At 56.6% G+C, this 20,126-nt stretch overlaps 1 protein-coding gene across 1 annotated transcript in view; it reads right to left on the minus strand.

The window, feature by feature from the left end:
* Window positions 1-158: 158 nt before the first annotated feature.
* The window catches only part of LOC118533022 (epididymis-specific alpha-mannosidase), a 35,756-nt gene continuing 15,788 nt past the window's right edge, over window positions 159-20,126 (minus strand). Inside the window, exons 7-19 of the mRNA XM_078068171.1 lie at window positions 17,172-17,370; window positions 15,660-15,850; window positions 14,310-14,448; window positions 12,589-12,722; window positions 10,718-10,992; window positions 9,135-9,326; window positions 8,318-8,570; window positions 7,368-7,478; window positions 7,099-7,291; window positions 4,771-4,908; window positions 2,722-2,834; window positions 1,768-1,888; window positions 159-379 (exon numbers count right to left, since the gene is read on the minus strand). Of these exons, the coding sequence (XP_077924297.1) occupies window positions 159-379; window positions 1,768-1,888; window positions 2,722-2,834; window positions 4,771-4,908; window positions 7,099-7,291; window positions 7,368-7,478; window positions 8,318-8,570; window positions 9,135-9,326; window positions 10,718-10,992; window positions 12,589-12,722; window positions 14,310-14,448; window positions 15,660-15,850; window positions 17,172-17,370 (2,280 nt within the window). The remainder of the gene's footprint in view (window positions 380-1,767; window positions 1,889-2,721; window positions 2,835-4,770; window positions 4,909-7,098; window positions 7,292-7,367; window positions 7,479-8,317; window positions 8,571-9,134; window positions 9,327-10,717; window positions 10,993-12,588; window positions 12,723-14,309; window positions 14,449-15,659; window positions 15,851-17,171; window positions 17,371-20,126) is intronic.

Here is a 20,126-nt window from a genome sequence, read left to right on the forward strand (position 1 = left end):
ATGACTCCACACAGGCAGGAGGAGTGTGAGTGTGCGTGCAGGCATCACCCAGGTAGGAGGATAGGAGAGGCCGGCTCTAGTGCCCCAGAACATGTGGGTCTGTGAAATGCAATTTTTATTTAAACAACAACAAAACCCCCAATCTGACCATTTCTGCATTAGCCTATCGGGTGGGCAGCTGGTCTTCCCTCATCCCTCCATGCTGCTTTTCCATGTCCTGGGTCCTGTTCCTTTTCCTGGGGTCCCTGGGGTCTCTCTGGAGCCACAGGGTTGGCCAAAGGCTCACTGCTACGAAAGTGGATGAAGAACGTCCGGATTTCCTTCGGGTAGATGGTGACCTTGGTGCCTTGCAGGGGTGTCGAGTGAGAGCTGGAGCTGCCTGAGGGAACAGAGATGGTCTGTCCTTAGAACCACCTGCTTCCCCAGGGCATTTCCACTCAGCATCCCTCTCATACACCGTACCCACCTAGACTCTATTGTGGCTCTTTGATGAAGGTCCTTGGCTGCCCCCGTCCTGCCAGGACCCCACTGTCCTGGGCCCCTTGCATTTTGGCCCTCCCATGAGCGTAATATATAGGTGGTCCTGGCCATACATGGCCTCATTTCCCATGGGGTGTAGCACTGAATGCCTAGAGCTTTCTCACTGAAGCCGTCTGGTGGGCCTGCTCTTTATATTACTGGGTTTCACTAAATTCAACCTTGAGAAGGAAACCTCTTCATCCATTCATCCACCCACGCATCCATCCATCCATGATCCGTTAGTCCATTGATCCATCCATCCTTCCTTTCAGTCATTCAAACACTCGAACTTCTAAAGACTCATCCATCCATCATCCATCCATCCAGCATGCATGCATGCATGCATCCATCATCCACCCACACACTGATCCATCCATCCACCACCAATTCATCCATCCATCATCCATTCATTCATCTATCAATACATCCTTCCTTTCATCCATTCACATAATCACCCTTCCATATACCCATGTATCCATCCATCGATCATCCTGCTGAAAGAAATAACATCTACCCGTGCATTTATCCATCACCTACCTATAATTCATCATCTACCAATCCATCTATCCATCCATCATCCATCCATCTATCCATCATCTATCACCTATTCATCATCCATCCATCCATCTGCCACCCATCCATCCACGCATCCATCCACCCATACATCAATCCACCCATCCATCCATCTGTCTATTCCCAAATGACTCAGTGTCCAGCTATGTAGATGGCACTCTGCTGTGTGCAGTGGACAGAGGAGATGCATGGGATGGAGGAAATAGGGGGAGAGGAGAACAGAGGAGGAACCTGACCCAGCCCTGGACTCCGCAGAAGCTTGAGTAGGGTGGGCCAGAGGGAAGAGGACAAGGGTGATGCAGGCAGAGGGAACAGCATGGGAAAGACTGGGAGGCATGAAGCTGCCTGTGGTTCCCAGGAGCTGATGGTGGTGTGTGCAGTGTGAGGCACAGCATGGCAGATGTCAGAACCCCCGGGGATATGCTTGCCAGTTCAGGACTCACCCAGGACAGAGGCAGGGGTGTGGTCTGCAGACACACACACAGGCATGCACACACACACTGACCTGTGGTAGATTCAGGACGATACAGAATCAGAGAAGCAAAGTGGCCTGCTCAAGGTCACACAGGCCATAAGGGGCAGAGCAGGGATCTAAGCAAGGTCTGGCCAGCTCCTGAGCGAGACGGGGGGCAGGCTCGGATTCCCAGGCTCGGCCTGAACCAGGGGCTCCCAAACCTCTGCGGTGGGGACCATCCTGTGTCCTCCAGCTCCAGCGGTGCAGTGTGCTCACAGCCCAGGTCCCTGTGAGCGAGCGCTCCTCCACCGCCACCACGGACCCCAGCCCCCGCAGCACGACCTGAGGGACAGGAGCACAGGGAGGGTGAGCTACCCCCGAGGCCCCAGATCAGAGCAGAGGCAAAGCAGGAGCAGGGGCGGCACCCACACCCCCCGCACAGCACACCTCCTCATGAATTCTTACAGCAAATCCCCAGAGGGAACTGTGTCCCCATTTTATAGATGAGGACACTGAGGCCGGCACCAGCATGCTTCCCCAGGTAGTGCGCTGGATGAGCATACCCGGGGGAGGCAGGCTCAGGAGCTGCCTCCAACATCCAGACCCTTCTCCCCGGTATGGCTCAGGGGGCGGGCCGGGGACGAGGCCAGGAGTACCTATCCATCCCCTGTGCCAAGTAAGCAGGGACCCAGCCTCCTGTGCGGGCAGGGAGGCCGGTGGCCTGTTCTGGCCTGAAAAGGAAGGGCCGGCTGGCCGGGAGGTGGGACGGTTCTGGAGAAGCTTCCCTGCACCGACGGAAGGAGAAAGCACTTGGGGGCAAGACCCCTCTGCTGCGGCCTTCCCCGCTTCTGCGGATCCAGCTGCTTGTGAAGCCTCTGCTTGCTGGTGACCACAGGGGACGAGCCGCAGAGAACCAGCCAGCACGCTACGAGGCCGGCAGCAGGACAAAGTGACCCAGGGAGGGACCAGAAGGAGAAGAGGCAAGAACCCAGGGAGAGGCGGGTGGGGTGCCCCGCGCCCCCACACAGCGCCCAGTCCAGGGTGAGCGAGAGCGCCTGCAGGCATCTCTCTGCCGAGGTCTTTGCCAGAGGGGATTATCACACTGCGGTTTGCCTCCCTGCTGGGGCTTCAGGCCACGGCCAGCTGGCCTGTCCCAGGGGTCTGAGGGCACTTACCTCCAGGTTCACACTCACGGGCTGAGACAGGACCGGGTCCTCCCCCACCTCATACAGGTGGTGGAGCCTCAGCAGGACACGGCGGAGGTCCGCCTTGGCCTTCCCTCGGTGGCCTTCAGGGACAGAAGGACCCCCATCAGCCCCAGTCGTCTAGTCTGGGCCCAGCACTCGACCCCTGCCCTTCACTTTGTACCCTCAGCCTCCCTGGGAGGCAGCAGACACCGTCCCCGCTTGATGGACAAGGAAACAAGGCTCAGAGAGGTACAGTCACTTGCCCAAAGACACACAGCTGGTGGGCACCAGAGGGAGGATTCCGGCCCAGGTCTGGCAGCTCTGAGGCCTCTTGCCACACCCACAGGGGCGATGCTGAGGGCGCCTGCAAGTCTCCATCCTCCCCTTGTCTGCTGCTGGGGTCCTCACTGGACCTGTCCTTAAATGGCCCAGTACTCTGCCAGACCCCCTTGCCTGCCCCCATATGCTGTGATGTGGCCTGAACCCCCAGGTCGATGCACAGGGAGCAGGAGGGACGTGTCCTTTGCACAGAAGCTTCTGCAGCCTCCGTGAAAGAGGAAGCACATGCTGCATACAGCCTCCATCAGCCGGGGGCCCTGGTGGCCCCACTGACAAGGGCCATCTGCTGAGTTCACTGTACACGTGACTCTGGGGAGAAGGAACATGGCTGTGTCAGGTGGGGGAGTGTGGGGCTCCTTGTTCCTGCCACACACGGGGTTTGTAAAATCCCTTCTACCTGTTCTGGGGGGGAGGGTGGTTACGGATTCGAGCCCGAGGGTCAGGCAAGTCCTCTGTCTCCTGATGGGTGTGGGGGTGGGGGTGAGGCTGAGGACAAGCTGATGTCCAGGACGACACATCTACTTCATAAGGTGGCCCTGAGCTCAGGGAGAGCAGGGAGGGGGGTCACACTCCATCCCTGAGGCTCCCCTCACTCTGCCCCTGACTCGCTGCTCTCCACGGAATAGTGGGTCTGGGGTTACCCCCAGGAGAGCCCCTTTCTCCTCCTAATTGGGAGCCAGCTGTCTACAGGGGACCCAATCTCTTGCATGTGACCTTGCACACAAGTGGGAAGGGAACGCTCTGCCTTGTAGGGGAGGTTCCCCATCCAGCATCTTCTGTGACAGTGGGGATTCCTGATGATGGGGTTCAGTGCTAGAAAGCCACTTGGCTGCAGGCATGAACCATGGCCCCCAAGATCCATTTTATCAGATAAAGGTGTTATCTGGCCTATTGCTTCTTCCTTTTTCTCCTTCCTAATTCTGCGGACTCCTACTGAGCAGTCTTTGGGGCCTGCCAGGACCTGGGTCGGGCTCTGGGGACAAGAGGGCGGCTGAGGGGCAGCCAGCCCTGCCTTTGAGCTGCTCCCAGTGGAAAGGGGAAGATAAGGTGCAGCTGGAGCTTTGGCAACAGGATGGGTCGGTTCATGGCAGGTGTCACCTCCACCAGGAAGCCCTCCATGATGCCCTGCCGGGGGCTTAATGTGAACACCAACATCACTGGCTGGTGACTTGGCTGCTTCCCCCTCTAGTCTGAGAGTTCTGTGAGTCCAGGGTCCTTGCCTACCTTGGTCACTGCTGATTCCCCAGTGCCTGGCACAAGAGACATTTGTTCAGTGAATGAATGGAAGCTCTGGACAGTCAGGCTTCCTGGGTCCAGAGGACGAGTGGGACTGGCTGCTCAGGGCTCCAGGAGGAGTCCCTGAGGAGGCAGGACTGCACTGCAGGCTGAGGGTCTGGCAGAAGGTGGACGATGACTGGGGTTTGGTGGTGGGGTTAGCAGGGATCCATCAGAGAATGGGTGTGGACAGGTCCTGGGCTGGGGTCCATGCCCACCGTGTACCCTGCTTGCTGAGTGACCCTGGCCCCCCAGGGCCTCTCTGTGGGCCTGGGTCTCCCCACTGGGCAGAGAAGGGGATCAGGTGACCATGCGGAAGCAGGACAACACTGAGAGGAGCCCACTTTGTGTGGGGATGGGCGCGGGGCCAGGTTGACATGGGGAGGGAGCCGTGAGTCTGGTTCCCTTGGACACCTGCCCCACCTTTCTGGAGGCTCTGCAGGTGCTCTGTGTGGTTGGAGCTGTAGTTCCAGCCTGGGATGCTCAGGATCTGCAGGTGAAGACTTGGGGGCAGGGTCACGGCTTCTTGCTGCTGGGGGCCTGGGAGATTCTGGGCAGTCTCTGCAGGGCAGACACACAGAGCCAGGACAAGGATTGGGGCCATGCTCCTCCTGCTGGCACCGGGAGCTCGGCACACTCTGTGCCCCCGATCAGGTGATCCGGCTCCTGCCCACGTGTGCCCCACAGGGAAACAGCCTGAAGCACCTGCTGCTCCAAGCGCCTCAGGCATCCCCTTTCTTGCATTTGCCCACGGACATCCTTCCGCCTGGATGCCTTTCCTCCCACATGTCCAGGGGCCCAGATCACAGAGTCTAAGAGCTGGAAAGACCCTGAATCTTTAGTCCAGCCATTTCAATGTACAGATGGGGAGACTACCGCCCAGAGAGGTGATGGGGTTTGTTCCAGAACACAGGGCAGGTTCATGCAGAGCCCTGATTTCAATTCAAGGTCTGGGATGCAAGCTCCTCCCTTGTTTTGTCATCCCTGGTCGCCCTGCTCAGAGGGCACCTCAGCCCCTCCTCCTCCCAGGAAATGCCCTTTCAACTCTGGGCTCCAGCTGGGGCACCACCTCCTCCCAGTCCCCCGGCCACAGTGATTGGTCCACGCTCAGACCTCGAGCTCCTCTCTGCACCAATTAGGAACTTTCCCTGGGACCTCTGCCCCTGAGCATGGGAAGATTGAGCTCAGTCCTTCTGCAGGGGTAGGGTGGAAGGGAGCGTGCACTACACAGGAGTTCACAGCCTCATCCCAGTAAGGAGGGTAAAGAAGGTTGCAGACAGGGAGAAGCACAGCTGAGAGTGTGAGGGAGAGGGATGGCTTCATGAAGGTTCCAGCCCCTGAGCGCCAATTGCACCCTGCCCTTCCCGCAGTCATGTGCGTGCACCTCGGGATAGGGTCTCCTGGTGGCTCAGCCAGTGCATGTTGAGTTTCTCTCACTTTCAACCAAGAGAGACCAGAGTGGGGCCAGTGGGAGATGCTGACCTAGCCACGGGCCCTCCTCCGACACGGGGCCATGGCCCTTTGTGGAAAGGGCTCCCAGCCTCCTGGAAGGAACCACTGACTCATCCTGGAGCAGACCCCGACCTGCTGGCCCATCACATGCCCTCTCTGGGGATTGGCAGCCTGCGACCCAGAGGTGGCCAGGCAGGCAGCTCATGGCAGTCCTGCAGGGATGACTGAACACCTGCTCCCCACGGGCCGCCCGCGGCCCTGCCCCCACCCCGCCTGCCCACGCCTCTCGTCCAGCTGCTCTGATTCTGGGAGCTTGTCCACACTCTGCCCAACCAGCTGCCCCTTCAGTGTCTGTGACTTCCAAACAAGAGAACCTCAACTGACACCCCTCCAAGTGGATCCTGCTCTCCTCCAGGCTCTTGGTCCCCAAAGCACAAGGCCCCAGGCTCTTTCCTCAGTACCTCTCCCTGTGTTCCCTGAAGCCTGGATGTGTATGAGCATGGCTCCCCAGCGGACAGCTCAGGAGAAATCCTTCAGGGGAGGCCTGGCCCTTACCCACCCCTGGTGCGCAGCACACAGCAGGCACTCAATACGTGCTTCATAGGAGAGTGAGCGACAGCCTGCCTGCTTCTGAAGACCTGGGCGGGCCTGGCTCTAAAACTAAAGCCAGGAGCAATTATAACCACGTTCTCTTCAAAACCGCAGCAAGTGAGTCGGACAGAAACACTTGCAGGATTAGTGAGCCGGGTACCAAATTGTATCTAGCTGTTTCCTTCTTTAAATGATGCTCCGAAGTACCATCTTTACACACGATCTTTGCTTATTGTTTCTCATGTTCAATTATTTTCATACAGACACAGACTGTGTAAGTCAATAGGGGCCTGAGCGGAGGCAATGCCTGAGCTCTGCAGATCAGACCATGGGCTGGATTCACCCTCACTTGGTGACAGCATACCCAGAAGTCAAACAAAACAAGTTTTTAATGTTGATCTTCTAGGTGTGAAGCCATATATGTCATATTAAAAAACAAAAAGAGACATCAGAGCAGAAAATGAAGGATACTCAGGGAAAAGGTAGAGGGTAGATTGGGTGTGAGTCTCAGAAAAGCTCCCACTACCTACATGAGCTTGAGTGAACCCCGGACCTCTTTGCCCGAGTTTGCCCACACCTTAAAGGAGGACTTTGGATCACAGATCCCTGAGTTCCCTCTGCTCAAAGTTGTCCAGATCACTGGTGGCCCACACCCCTCCCCAGGTCTGCCCCGGCCAGGTGGGCTCATTCTGGGGTGAAACCCCTTACCATTCAGCTCTCTTAACAGCACTAGGGGTCTGTGCTGCAGCGCCAGCCCACTCCTCCGGCGCAGGCCCGAGGTGAGCGGCCGGGGTCTCAACAGGATCCAGAGCACAGGGTGGACAACGGAGGTGTCGTTCAGTGTGAGGTCGTATTCCAGAGCCCAGTCAAAGTTGTTCCACAGGCGGCGATGGAGCATGACCTGCAGGGAAGAGCTGTCGACAGGCCCCCTCCCACCTGCTCGTGCCCCCGGGGGGCCAGGAGGGCCCACTTCCTACCTCCACCTGCCCGTTCCCTTGGCTGGAGACGCCATGTGCCTGCTCAGATAGCAGCACCAGCCTGCTTCGGCCGTCCTCGATGAAGGCGGACTGAACCATGGGGTAGTAATTCTGTGGACACAAACATGGCCAGACTGGCGGTCGTGGCAAAGGAAGGGCAGACCTGCTGGTCGGGGTCCCCCTCTGGCCACCCCATCCAGCCCCCCACCACGGGCACAGCAACAGCTCAGGGTGCAGCAGGGAGACTATGGGAGAGGCTCTGACGTTGGAGACCAACAGACGGTCACTCACATGCAACTCCACTGCTTCCTGACCATCTGAGCTGGGGACTTAGCCCGCTCAAGCCTCAGTTTCCCTACCCATACAATGGGCCCAAAGACCCACTCTGCACATTCCTGCAGGAGTGATGAGGGGCTTTGTGGGGTCCAGCCTGATGTGGGTGCTGGGCCGAGGGTTGCTACAGAGAGAAAGGGCCGAGTGTGGGCTGGGGGGGGGCAGCCACACCCTCCACGCTCTGAGCTCCTGGAGCAAACATCCCGGGTGGACCCACAGGGATTGTCAGGAGCCCCTGCACAGCGGGGGAGAGCGAGCAAGTAGGGACGCAGGGGCCAGAACTCACAAGCAGAGCAGGGAGGGGACACACCCCTCTGGGCCCCACAGGAGGAGCAAGAACTAATGTTTACCGGGGGCACAGGAGGCCCCCAGTGCGGGCTTCACCCGGATTGTTCCCGCTGACCCTCACAGCCCTGGGGGCCGAGGTCATTCCCTTGATCGGGTCAGCAGGGAGCCATAGGGAGCCGACCCGCTTGCCCAGGGTCACAGGGCTGAAGGCCTAGGATGTGGGAGCTGATGTGCGGCTGGGGCACCGGGCTTCCTGCTCCGGCCTTCTGGAAAAGCGCCATCCGGGCTATCCCCGTGGGCACGGGTCCAGCAGGCATCCTAGGGCGTACCCGAGCGATGCTGTTGCTCGTGTGTTCCCGGAAGAGTCTCCGCTGCATCTGGTAGCCGTTGCTGTCCGAGTAGAGGACCTGTCGGTTGTGGAGACTGGTGCTGGTCCTCAGGATGGCCTCACGGTTCAGCTCCAAGGGGCCCACCCGGTACTCCTGCTCGATGCGACGGCAGAGCAGCTCCCCACCAGGGCCGAGTGGCACGTGGGCGAGCCGTGAGTAGATGGCATATGTGTGATTCCTGTCCCTCACCTTCCTGGAGCAGAATTGGGAATCGGTGGGTCAGGCTCTGGGAGCTTTGTGGATGCCCCTCCCTCCTCCTTCCCCTTTCCTCCCATCTTCCCTCCATTTTTCCTCCCTCCTTTCCTTCCTTCCGTCCCTCCCTCCCCACATCTTCTGCTCTTCCTCCCTCCTCCCTTCCTTCCTTTTTTCATGCCCCCTTCCCTCCTTCCCTCCTTCCTGCAGTCAGGCTGAGGGCAGGGAGCCTTCCTGGACCATATAATGGGAAGAGCCTGGTACCATGATAATCAGAACTGGGGTGCCCAGCCTGGATGGCTTAGATCTGTGCTGTCACATGACTTCTTGTGCAAGTCATTATCCCTGGGTTCCTGTCCCAGCTCTGCACTTGGACACCCCCCACGAGGTACAGCACGTGCCCTGGAGCCAGGATGCCCCCGTCCAGGGCAATCACGTCTTCATCAAGCTCCCATTGAGAATGACCGTGTGCCAAGCAGCGATCCAGGAGCAGGAATCAGGAACACGCATGGACCCTGATTCCCTCGTACACGTGCCCACGTGCACCCAGGGAGCCCGAGCGCACCTGTAGAAGAACTGCCGGATCTCCGTCATGAGCTTTCCTGCCACAATCTCCAACTCCACACCCTCCCATCCTGGCTCCGCGGTCCCATTGGATGTAAATATGTAGTTATTAGAAATGAGTTCCTCGAACCTATCATCATTGACACGGTACTCCATGAACTCCTGGGTCACCCGCACTGTGCGGTTACTCTCTCTGCAGGGACAGGAAAGGGAAAACAGTATTCTCTTCATGCACGTGTGTCCTGAGCATTGTCCCCTGGAAGCTGGCGAACAAGCCTTCTATGCAGACACCCACCTCCACCAAAGCGAAGAAAAGTGACCTCAGCAGAACCTCAGTGACAGTCACGAGGCCGCTCGGTGACACCCATGCACGTGGTTCAGATAAAGTCCATGAGACACCCCCTCCCCTGAGCCAAGTGGCCTTAGATCCTTCCATGTGCCGGGGGAACCCCAAGCAGGGGGGCCACAGAGGCTGCATAACAGGCCCCCGAGAGCATGAGCAGAGGGCATTAATGCCGCCCCAGAGGCAACGTCCCCGGAGGTGATGCCCGGTCATCAGGAGGCCAGCAGCACCACCTCACACCTTTCCGAGGGACCCTGAGGAGCACTAGCAAGGACTTTGTCATCGGACCCCCAGGTGTCCAGATGTCAAGAGCCAGCACCTTCATGCACTTCACCGCCTCCTCCTGACTCCCGAGGGCCGGGAATATGAACCCACTTTGCTAACGAGCCCCGCGAGGCTGGGGGCCCTGATCGCTGACACAGGATCACATGTCTGGGAAGGGCCCAAAGCAGGACTCAGGTTCTGTTCCGACAGCACGATCTGGGCTCATTCCATTCTGTTCAGATACTGCAGTTGGGACGGGGGATGGGGGAAGGGTGGGCAGGGACTCAGAGCCCTGTAGACACATGGATGGTGTAGACATGAGTATGGATTGTACCTCTGTGTGTGGTCTAAGCAAAGGCACAGCCGTGTACTGGGATCGGGGCGTGGCGCTGCCAGGAGCAGAACATGAAGAAATGTCCCTTCCACACCCAACTGGGGGATTTCTGTGCGATGGTGGTGGGCATGGACAGGAAAGTGGTGGGGGGAGCATCTGAGAAGGGCCCCTCTGGCCCCTCTGAAGAGGCCAGAAAAGATCGTGGTCATTAGTCCGGCCCCAAGCCCTTTCCCTTCTGCCTGCAGGCTGCCCGCCCCCGCTTCCCTTCATCAGCTCCCCCGGGTGCCATCAGCTAGGGACTGGAGGAGTCAAACGTGCTCCATCTGTCGTGGGATGAATGGATGGATAAGTTTCTTTGAATTTAAGAAAGTGGATAAAGTGAATATGACATATTCTCCCCGATGGGTCTTCAACATCCACTTTGTCTGTGGATCAACAGCCCTGCAATGATAAGATTCATGAAGGGCTTTCTTGTACCGGTCTAGTCTCAAAATGCAGAAATAAAGATGGTAACACAGGAAGGGCCTTCACCACCTCTAGGAGGTTCCCCGGGCAGGTGAGGACACAGAGGCAGGTGGGGGGATGACATGCCCACGTCCCAGTGCACGCCTCTGCCTCAGAGGCAGCAATGGCTGTGCCCCACCTCTCCAAGATGCTGTGCATCAGGTTAGTGTCCCGGTCCAGGAACACAGTGTAACAGTCATTCTCCACGCGCATCAGGTGCCTGCCCCCTGGACCAGCATGTGTGTTTGTCTTGCGGCCAAAGTTGGAGGTTCTAGCCAGACTGGCACCCAATTGCTTGGTGTCTACTTGGGTCCCCCGGGTGCGCGTGATGCTGTAGTGTCGGTAACTGAGGCCTGGGATTGTGGTCAGCACATGCAAGTTGTAAGCAGGTTGCTTCTCCTTTGATTCCTGGACCTGCAAGGCCAGCAGAACAAAACAAAATGGTGGGTTTCAGGGCTGGAAGACCCTCAGTGTCCTCAGTAACCTGTGACTTGCATACCTCCTGGGCAGGGTGCTCACTACTCACAGGCGTCAGGGTCTTTCCATCATTGGACTCTGCTGAGTTCCCTCCAGGCATCCTCCCTGCTCAACAGGATCCTGCCCCAGCCCCGTCTCCCTCCCTGGCCTCCCCCACTCCTCAGACTCCAGCATCAGCAACTGCCCTCCCTTCTCGGCACCCCTGCTCTTTCCTGCCTCTGAGCCACTGCTCATGCTGTTCCCTCTTCCTGGAGGACCTTCTCTCCAAAGGGGCACCCTTATTTCACAACCTCCAATTTCCCCGAGGGGGCATTTTCCTGTTTACCCTCCTGGCCTTCCCCAACCCTCTGTCGCCTGAACTGGGAGGGATGGAGGACACTGGGCACACTCAGCCGAGCCCCCCACTCTCCTGGGGAAGCATGCAGCGTCCGAGCCCCCGTGGGAATCTTGGGGGCCCTATTAGCAACCCCAGAATGGCGGCACACACCGTCCCACCCAGGCTTTGTGGGACATACAGCAGACACTTTGTCCCTGGCCCCATCACCATCATCTGTCACATTAACATGCTCTTACTTGGTTTCCTGCCTGTCACCCAGGGCAAGAATATGAGTTCCCTGCAGGCGGGGACTTCATGGGCTTGGTTATTAAGGAAGCCCGGCACCTAGGGCAGGGCCTGACACACAGCAGGTCTCCAAAATATTTGTTGAGTGCATTTACTCTGAGTGGTGCTGCGTGTGGGTGAAGAAGGGGGTGCCAGGGGGTGGGTCTGCTGAAACCAACACCGTCCCGTCTCCCTGCCCAGGTCGATGAACTCCTCCTCCTTCGGCATCAATCAAGGCCTGCTACCCTGGCTCCCTGGGTCATCACTCCACACCACACATTTCCTTTAAGTGTCGGAGCGCCCCTCCCCGTGGTGGCACTGCTGTCCAGGGGATGAGCACCCAGCCCTGGCTGGACCAGAATGCGCCTTCGGGAGTGTTTGCTGAGTGGCTGATGTCAGCACTGCCTCACCTTCCAGGGAAACACTGGCACTGGGGGACAGGCAGGGTCCCTGGGGCCCCCCTGCTGGCTCCAGGCCGTGGAAGGAAAGGAAGACAGACCACACACATGCTGGTATCTGTGTGTGTGGACACAGGCAGCTGGGCCAGCCTGGAACATCAGCGCCTCCACAAAGCGCCCCTCTGAAGACTCCTGAGGGCCTTTCCACAGAGAGTGGTCGTTTACATGAGAATATAAATATGCCCCATGGCAGGGGGGCGAGGAGAAGCCTCCCAACCAGGGCAGACCACCCAGGAGACCCTCCAGGGAGGGGACAGTGGCGGGACTTCTGGGCACTTCGGATGCTCATAGCCCAGTGTCAGTCCCTTGGTGGATCCCACAGACCCTACTGGAGAAGGGTCCCCATGGGGCTGTCCCCCAAGTGGGCCCCCATGGTCACATGTTCACGTGACCTGCTCCCATTCCTGGAAGTGCCCTCCCAGAACAGCTGTCGGCAACAGCGAGCGTGCCCCGTGCACGCTGTCATGGCCATACCTGTGCAGCCACTGGCCGGCCGGACTCATCTGTGACGTTGACCCTGGAGAAGCCCACAGTCAGGGTAACAAGGGTGGTGACCGTCCAGGCCAGGGGGTTGTAGACCACGGCAACGTGTCCCCCAGCTCCTGGGTCTGCACACAGAGAACCGGCGTTACCTGCTGCCATTGGACTCACCCAGCACATCTGGGGGTCCCTGGCTACGTGGGAAACTGAGGCAGGAGACACAGCCCTGCAGAGCTGCCAGGGCAGCTGAATATAGGGACCAGTGGGCTAGTGCGCTCCTGTACCTAGCGGGCCCCATACTCTGCTCAGGGCTCTGTGTCCAGTCCCCAGGCAGGGGAGGATGGAAGGGATCACTCCGTGTCCCTCTGGACAGTGAGGGTCCCTGTGTTCCTGACACATCATTCCCTGACAGCCCCACTGGACTGACTGACCAGGGAACTGAGGCCCGGAGAAGGACAGTCACCTGCCCAAACTGACCCGCCACTAAGGTGTGGCTCCCAAGTTTTGAATGCTTGGCACTGGGAAGGACTGGAGAATTCTCAGAAGGCTGGAGGGTCCACTCCAATCGCCTAGCCCAGCGTTTGAGCCCCAGCGATGTGGCCCTGGGTTCCGTGTCTGTTCCATCCTTTACCCCCAGTAAGGTAAACTCTGGCCATGTCTGATGATTCCTGGACCCCTGCACACATCACACACTTTCCAGCCCCCTGCCCCTGCCCAGCCTGTTCCCTGTGGCTGGGACACCTTTCCTGACCTCCACCCGTTCACTGCTCGGGCAAGCCTCCCTGGTGAGCTCATGGCAATGGACGGCACCACCTGACAGGGAAATCAGACCCCGGTTCCAGCTCTGCTGCAGCTCGCCCAGCCAACCCCAGGGCCTGTGGGCTGGGACTGTGTGCTGCGTGCGTGGTCCCCAGGGGCCTTCCCCGGTCTGAACGTCAGACGACATTGCACACAGACACAGAGGGGAGGGACGAGCAGGCCAGTGAGCAGGGAGGTCAGATGTGAGGGGTGCACCATGACAGAGCGCAGGCTGAGGTGGGAGCTGGGGAAGGGGCAGCAGGCCCTGTGCTCATGACATCAGGCACAGGGAGGGAGGCCGAGGTGTCCCGGTGCTCCTAGGACTTTCTGGTTCACAATTCCTCAGCTTCAAGCTGGCGTGATCACTTACTCCACACGTGTGAACCCTTCACTGTCAAAGGGTCGGACATCAGCACCCACACTGAGCTTAGGAGGGAGTTGGGGAATCCAGGCTGGGCTCAGGTCCCCGAGGACACCTGCATCCTCTGCAATACTGAGCACAGTCCCTGGGTTCAATCCCTGCTCTGTTCCTTCCTAGCTGGATGACCCTGGGCATGCCCACAACCTCTCTGTTTCTACTGTGTCCTCAGCTACACAGTGGGGATAATAGCACCCCCTAGCTTACAGACTCTCCACCCACTGCAGTAAACACTGCGGCTGAGCTCTGAGCAAATTCCATACCGAGTTGGCTCACATGGTAACCTCCCCATCTTCCATCACAGACAGGACACGGAGGCTCCCAACAGTCAAGGCACATGCCAAGCTCAGACCAAGGGTCCGTGGTGCACAAGGGATGTGGTTGCAGAGTCTGAGGCTTGGGTTGTTCAGGTCCACTGCGAGACCCACAGGCTCTCTGCTCAGAAAGGGTCAGCCCCCCTCCCACAGCTGCAGGGACGTGCCACAGGGGCCTCGCTTACCTGTGAAGGCGGGGGTCCTATCGTGGACGATGGAGGCCATCAGTTCGTGCACACCCTGCATCCCTGACCTCAGATTCTTCACGTACATGTCTCTCACCTTGGGGGTCTCAGTCCCAGTGATGGCATGGCGGTGCTGCACCTGCATCCCGACCACAGTGGGGGAAACACGGGATCAGGCCCGCCTCCGCAAACCACCTCCAAGGGGCCGGCTCTCCTTCCTTCTCACCAGCTGCCAGTGGAGCAGGTGAGGGTCCCTCGCACATTCCAGAACAGGAAATTGAGGCTCAGAGGGACTGATGACCTTGCAGAACCCCACTGAGTCCCCTAACTTGGGCTGAAAACAGACATCTGCAAGGGACCCGCCCCAGCTTCACCTCCACTGTGCAGTGTTCCTGTGAGTGCCACTGGGATTCTCCAGGCACCCTCCATTCTCTGTACCAAAATGGGGGTGGGATGAGCTCCTTCCCCACAGGGAAACTGAGGCCCCACCAGCTGAAGCCATGTGTCCCGCTCACTCCAATGGACTCTAAAGTCTATCCATTTCACCCCCAACACGGGGACACGTTCTGCCGTCAATGTCCTTCCGGTGAGTGTGCCAAGGCCATGGCCAGCATGGCCCCTTTCTGGCTGGGTGATGACAAGTTACAGGATTTCTGGGGCCTCAGTTCTCCCATCTGTTCAGTGGGGGACGAGTGGAGACAGAAAATTGGGAACAACTTGCTATGGGGTTATGCCGAGCAGGTTATGTACATTCTCACATTCAGCTGCCCCACCATCCTGGGGTGGGCATGGGCTTCTCACTGCACAGGGAGGGAATTAGGGCCCAGAGAGGGAAGTCCCGAGCCTGAGGCCACACAGCGGAGGGGGACTGGGTCCACACAGGACTGTAGACACCAATGCTTCTCCACTTTGCCCTTTGCACTCTGGGTAAATTTGGCTCTAAAGCCACTGAAGCCACCAGCTGAAGGCTGTCAGACCATGGTTCTAGCCTTGGCCGGGTGTCCACACGCGCCTGCCACGCGACCACAACGTCCACACGCGCCTGCCACGCGACCACAACGTCCACACGCGCCTGCCACGCGACCACAACGTCCACACACGCCTGCCACGCGACCACAACGTCCACACGCGCCTGCCACGCGACCACAACGTCCACACGCGCCTGCCACGCGACCACAACGTCCACACGCGCCTGCCACGCGACCACAACGTCCACACACGCCTGCCATGCGACCACAGGCCCCCTGGGTGTTCTGTTTGGAAAGTGGACCTCTAGGGACCATGGGCTGGGGAGGCGCACTGCACAGGAGGCTTCCAACCTGATCGTGTTGCTCAGAGGTGTGCCATTACCTCGGAGACCGCCCAGCGGAGCTGCTTGAGCTGTTTCAGGGCCCAGTCCAGGTCCAGGTGGGGGTGGGGGGCCGGCCACACGGAGCGTGTGAACATGGACTCCCCGGCGTACAACAGAGCGCTGGCTCGCCTTGCCAGCCTCTTGAGCCTGCTGCGGGACGTGTAGAAACCGGTCCAGGCCTGAAATGGACCTACAGGGAAGGGCTGGCAGTTGGCGTGAGTCTCCCTGGCCTGGGGGCTTCCTGAGCCCAGGTCCCCGTAGACCTGGGGAAGCTGGGGCCTGGGGTCTGGCTCTGCCTGGGTCACCTCTGGAGGCAGCCACACACTCCTGCCCCGGCCAGACCAGGAATGGCCCGGGGATCCCAGGGAGGGGCTGGGGTAGGTGTGAGGATCAGGCTGGGCTGGACCAGGACTGGGATGGGGGCCAGAGAGCCCAGGGTGGACCTGGGAAACCTGAACCGCCTGTGAGCCGAGGGCCTGGGAGACCTCGGGGAGGAGAGGGGGGTGGGAGCCAAGTAGGCAGCACCCAGCTGGCACAGGCCCTGAGTGCTGGCAGAGGCCTCTGTATGCGACTCAGGGGCAATGGGGAGTCCGGGACAAGCCTGCAACCAGTGGGGTTCCACTGGCAGCCCAGGGAGGGGGGATGGGGGAGAGCCCAGGGATCCCGTAGCTGCTGTGCTGACCCACACACATGATGCCTCCTGACCAAGGCTCCGGTGGGAGGACGGGGGCTGGGTGCCTCCCGGGGAGGGGGTGGCTGGGTCTCACAAGGTGGTTGACTGTTCCTACTGCTCTGGCCTCCACCCAGGCTGAGCAGCGTCTCCATTCCCTGACCTTCCCCCGCACGACCTGAGCACACCAGGAAGGGTAGCCCCCCAGCCCCGGGAAAGGAGACCGTGTAGTCCACAGCTCCTGCAGCAGGCTGAGTGTCCTGGTCAGGCAGGGGCACTCCGCAGCCTAAGCTCTAAATCCCCAGTGACTCAGAGCAGGGACCAGGGCTCACCGCACCTGTCCAGGCTCCCAAGAAACGTTGTCTTGTTGGGGGGCTGCACCAAGCCAAGCCCATTCAGAACACCTGCAGGACATTGCCCTATCTCCTCCCTCTTTGGTGTAGCCCCACCCACTTCAGCATAACCCCACCCACACCCACATATCCATCTCTACCTGGGCTGTAACCACGCCCACACAGAGGAGTCCTTGAACTTCACCTGTAACCCCACCCACATCAATTTGCCCCTCCCCCCTGACTATAACCAAGCTCATACCCTTGTAGCCCTCCCACATGAAGGCAGCCAAGGCCTCCTGGATGTGGAAATAGGAAGCTACAGAGCCATTCTGTGAGTGTCCCGTCAATCCTAGGATGTCTAGTGGGACAGAGTGTGGGGGGCAGTGGGGGGCATGGCCAATCTCGGCCCCAGTGACCCTCACAAGCTCCTCAGCAGGGCAGAGCAGACACTAGGTGGGCGCCCTCCGTGGCACCAAATCTGCCCCCCAACCTGCACGGGCTCATACCTGAGGAATAGGGCAGGAAATCTCGGTGCTCACGGACGTGCCAGGTGACATTGGTAGTGTGCAAGGCACTGAAGTAGTCAGCCAGCGTGGCGTACTCCACAGTGATGCCGAGCCTGGATTTGTAAGCGTTGATGAAGTCCAGCAGAATGTCCATGTTGGCAAACTTCAGTGAGGCATTGAAGAACTGCTTGTCACACCCCTGCAGGCCGGGACACAGTGCAAAGCCTTGGAGTTCAGGGGCAGAGCCCAGCCCAGGTAGAGCCCAGCCCAGCCCTCATCACCTCCATCAAGGGCCCTCCCACTCTCCCTGGCAAAAGCCCCAACCAGCTCCCCAAGGGCATTCCTGCATTCCTTCCTTCCTTCCTTCCTTCCTTCCTGCCTTCCTTCCTTCCTGCCTTCCTTCCTTCCTTCCATCATGTTTTACATCTCAAGTACTTATTTATCTTACACCTGGATATTTGTACTTTTTGAACACCATCAACCAATTCCCCCACCTCCCCACACACACACCTCTGACAACCACAAATCTAATCCCTATTTCCATCAATTTGGTTTTTCTAGATCCCACATGTAAGTGAGAATATATAGAATGGGCATTTGTCTGTCTAACTTATATCACTCTCTGGGCTTTTCTTAACACACATCTGTATTACTAATTATCAGCATCATTAATTTTAATGATTTGATAGTTACAAATAACAGTGATAACAGCTATGACTCACATTTACTGACCTTGAGGTCACTCTCCAAAAGACCGTCAAACCATGGATAAATTCCTTGTCATATCTACCCTACCAAGACTGAATCAAGAAGAAATAGGAAATCTCAACAGACCAATTACTACTAAGGAGAGTGAATCAGGAATCAAAAACCTCCCACCCACACAAGTCCAGGACCAGACGGCTTCACTGGTGAATTCTACCAAACATCTCTAGAAGAATTAATACCTCTCCTTCTCACACTCTTCAAAAGACACAGAAAAAGAGGGAACACTTCCAAACTCATATGCTAGGAACAACATTACCCTGTTACCAACTCCAGACAAGGGCACCGCATAAAAGATAATTACAGGCCGATGTTCCTGATGGACACGGATGCAACAATCAACAGTTATTAGCAGACCAAAGTCAACATTCCGTCAGAACGATCATATACCATGATAGAGTGGGACTTAGTTCAGGAATTCAAGGATGGTTCAACAACCACAAACCAATCAACAGGATGCACCATATTAATAAAATGAAGGATAAAACTTCTATGATCCTCTCCATAGATGCAGAAAGAGCAACTGACAACATTCCACATCCATTGATGATAAAAACGCTCAAAAAGTGAGTACGGAGGGAACATGCCTCAACATAATAAAGGCCATTTATGACAAGCCCAAATCTAGCATTGTCCTCCATATTGGGACTCTGGAAAGTTTTCCTGTGAGATCAGGAACGAGACAAGGATACCCACCTTTTCCACCCTTAGTCAACATCACGTTCGAAGGCTTCGCCAGAGCAAGTAGGCAAGGAAAAGAAACAAAGGGCATACACACGGGAAAGGAAGAAGTAAATGTGTCACTATTTGAAGATGACATAGTATTACATATAAAAAGCCTGAAACACTCCACCGAGACATGGTTAGAACTAATGAACAAATTCAGTCAAGTGGCAGGATACAGAATCAACATGCAAAATCAGTTGCATTTCTGTACACTAATAATCGACACTCAGAAAGAGAAATTAAGAAAGCCACCCCATGTATAATTGCATCACAAGAATAAAATACCTAGGAAGAAGTCTAACCAAGGAGGTGAAAGACCTGTACACTGAAAACCATGACATTGATGAAAGAACTTGAAGAAGACACAAATAATGGAAAGATATCTTGTGCTCATAGATGGGAGGAATTAACATTGTTAAAATGTCCATACCACCCAAAGCAATCTACAGATTCAATGCAATCCCTGTTACAATTCAAATGGCATATTTCACAGAAATAGAACAAACAATCTTCAAATTTGTATGGAACTGCAAAAGATCCTGAAGACCCAAAGCAATCTTGAGAAAGAAGAACAAAGCTGGAGGCATCACACTCCCTATTTCAAACTACATTATAAAACTCTGGTACTCAGAACAGTGTGGTATTTGCATAAAGCCAGACATACAGATCAACAAACAGAATAGAGAGGGACGCCTGGGTGGCTCAGTTGGTTAAGTGTCTGCCTTGGGCTCAGGTCATGATCCGGGGTCCTGGGATCGAGTCCCGCATCAGGTCCCTTGCTCAGTGGGGAGCCTGCTTCTCCCTCTGCCGCTCCTCCCCTTGCTCGTTCTCTCTCTCTCTCTCTGACAAATAAATAAAATCTTAAAAAAAAAACCAGAATAGAGAACCCAGAAATAAACCAACGCATATGTGGTCAGTTAATTTGCAACAAAGGAGCCAAGAATATATGCTGAGGAAATCACAGTCCCATCAATAAATGGTGTCAGGAAAACTAGACAGTCACACACAAAAGTATGAAACAGGACCACCATCTTACACCACACAGACCAACTAACTCAAAATGGATGAAAGATTTGAATATAAAACTTAAAACCATAAAACTAGAAGACAACAGAGGGGGTACAGTCCTTGACATCCATCTTGGTGATGATTTTTTGGATTTTACACCAAAAGTAAAAGCAACAAAAGCAAAACTAACCAAGTGGCTCTACATTTAAGAAAAAAAAGCTTTTGCATAGCAAAGGATACTACCAATAAAATGAAATGACAACCTACTGATTGGGAGAAAATATTTGAAAATCAAATATCTGATAAGGAACTAATATTCTTAATATATAAGAACTAGCCTGGTGATGGGTATTAAGGAGGGCATGTACTGCATGGAGCACTGAGTGTTATACGAAAACAATGAATCATGGATCACTACATCAAAAACTAATGAAGTACTGTATGGTGACTAACATA

This window comes from Halichoerus grypus, chromosome 3, assembly GCF_964656455.1.
Source record: "Halichoerus grypus chromosome 3, mHalGry1.hap1.1, whole genome shotgun sequence".
Classification (NCBI taxonomy): domain Eukaryota; kingdom Metazoa; phylum Chordata; class Mammalia; order Carnivora; family Phocidae; genus Halichoerus; species Halichoerus grypus.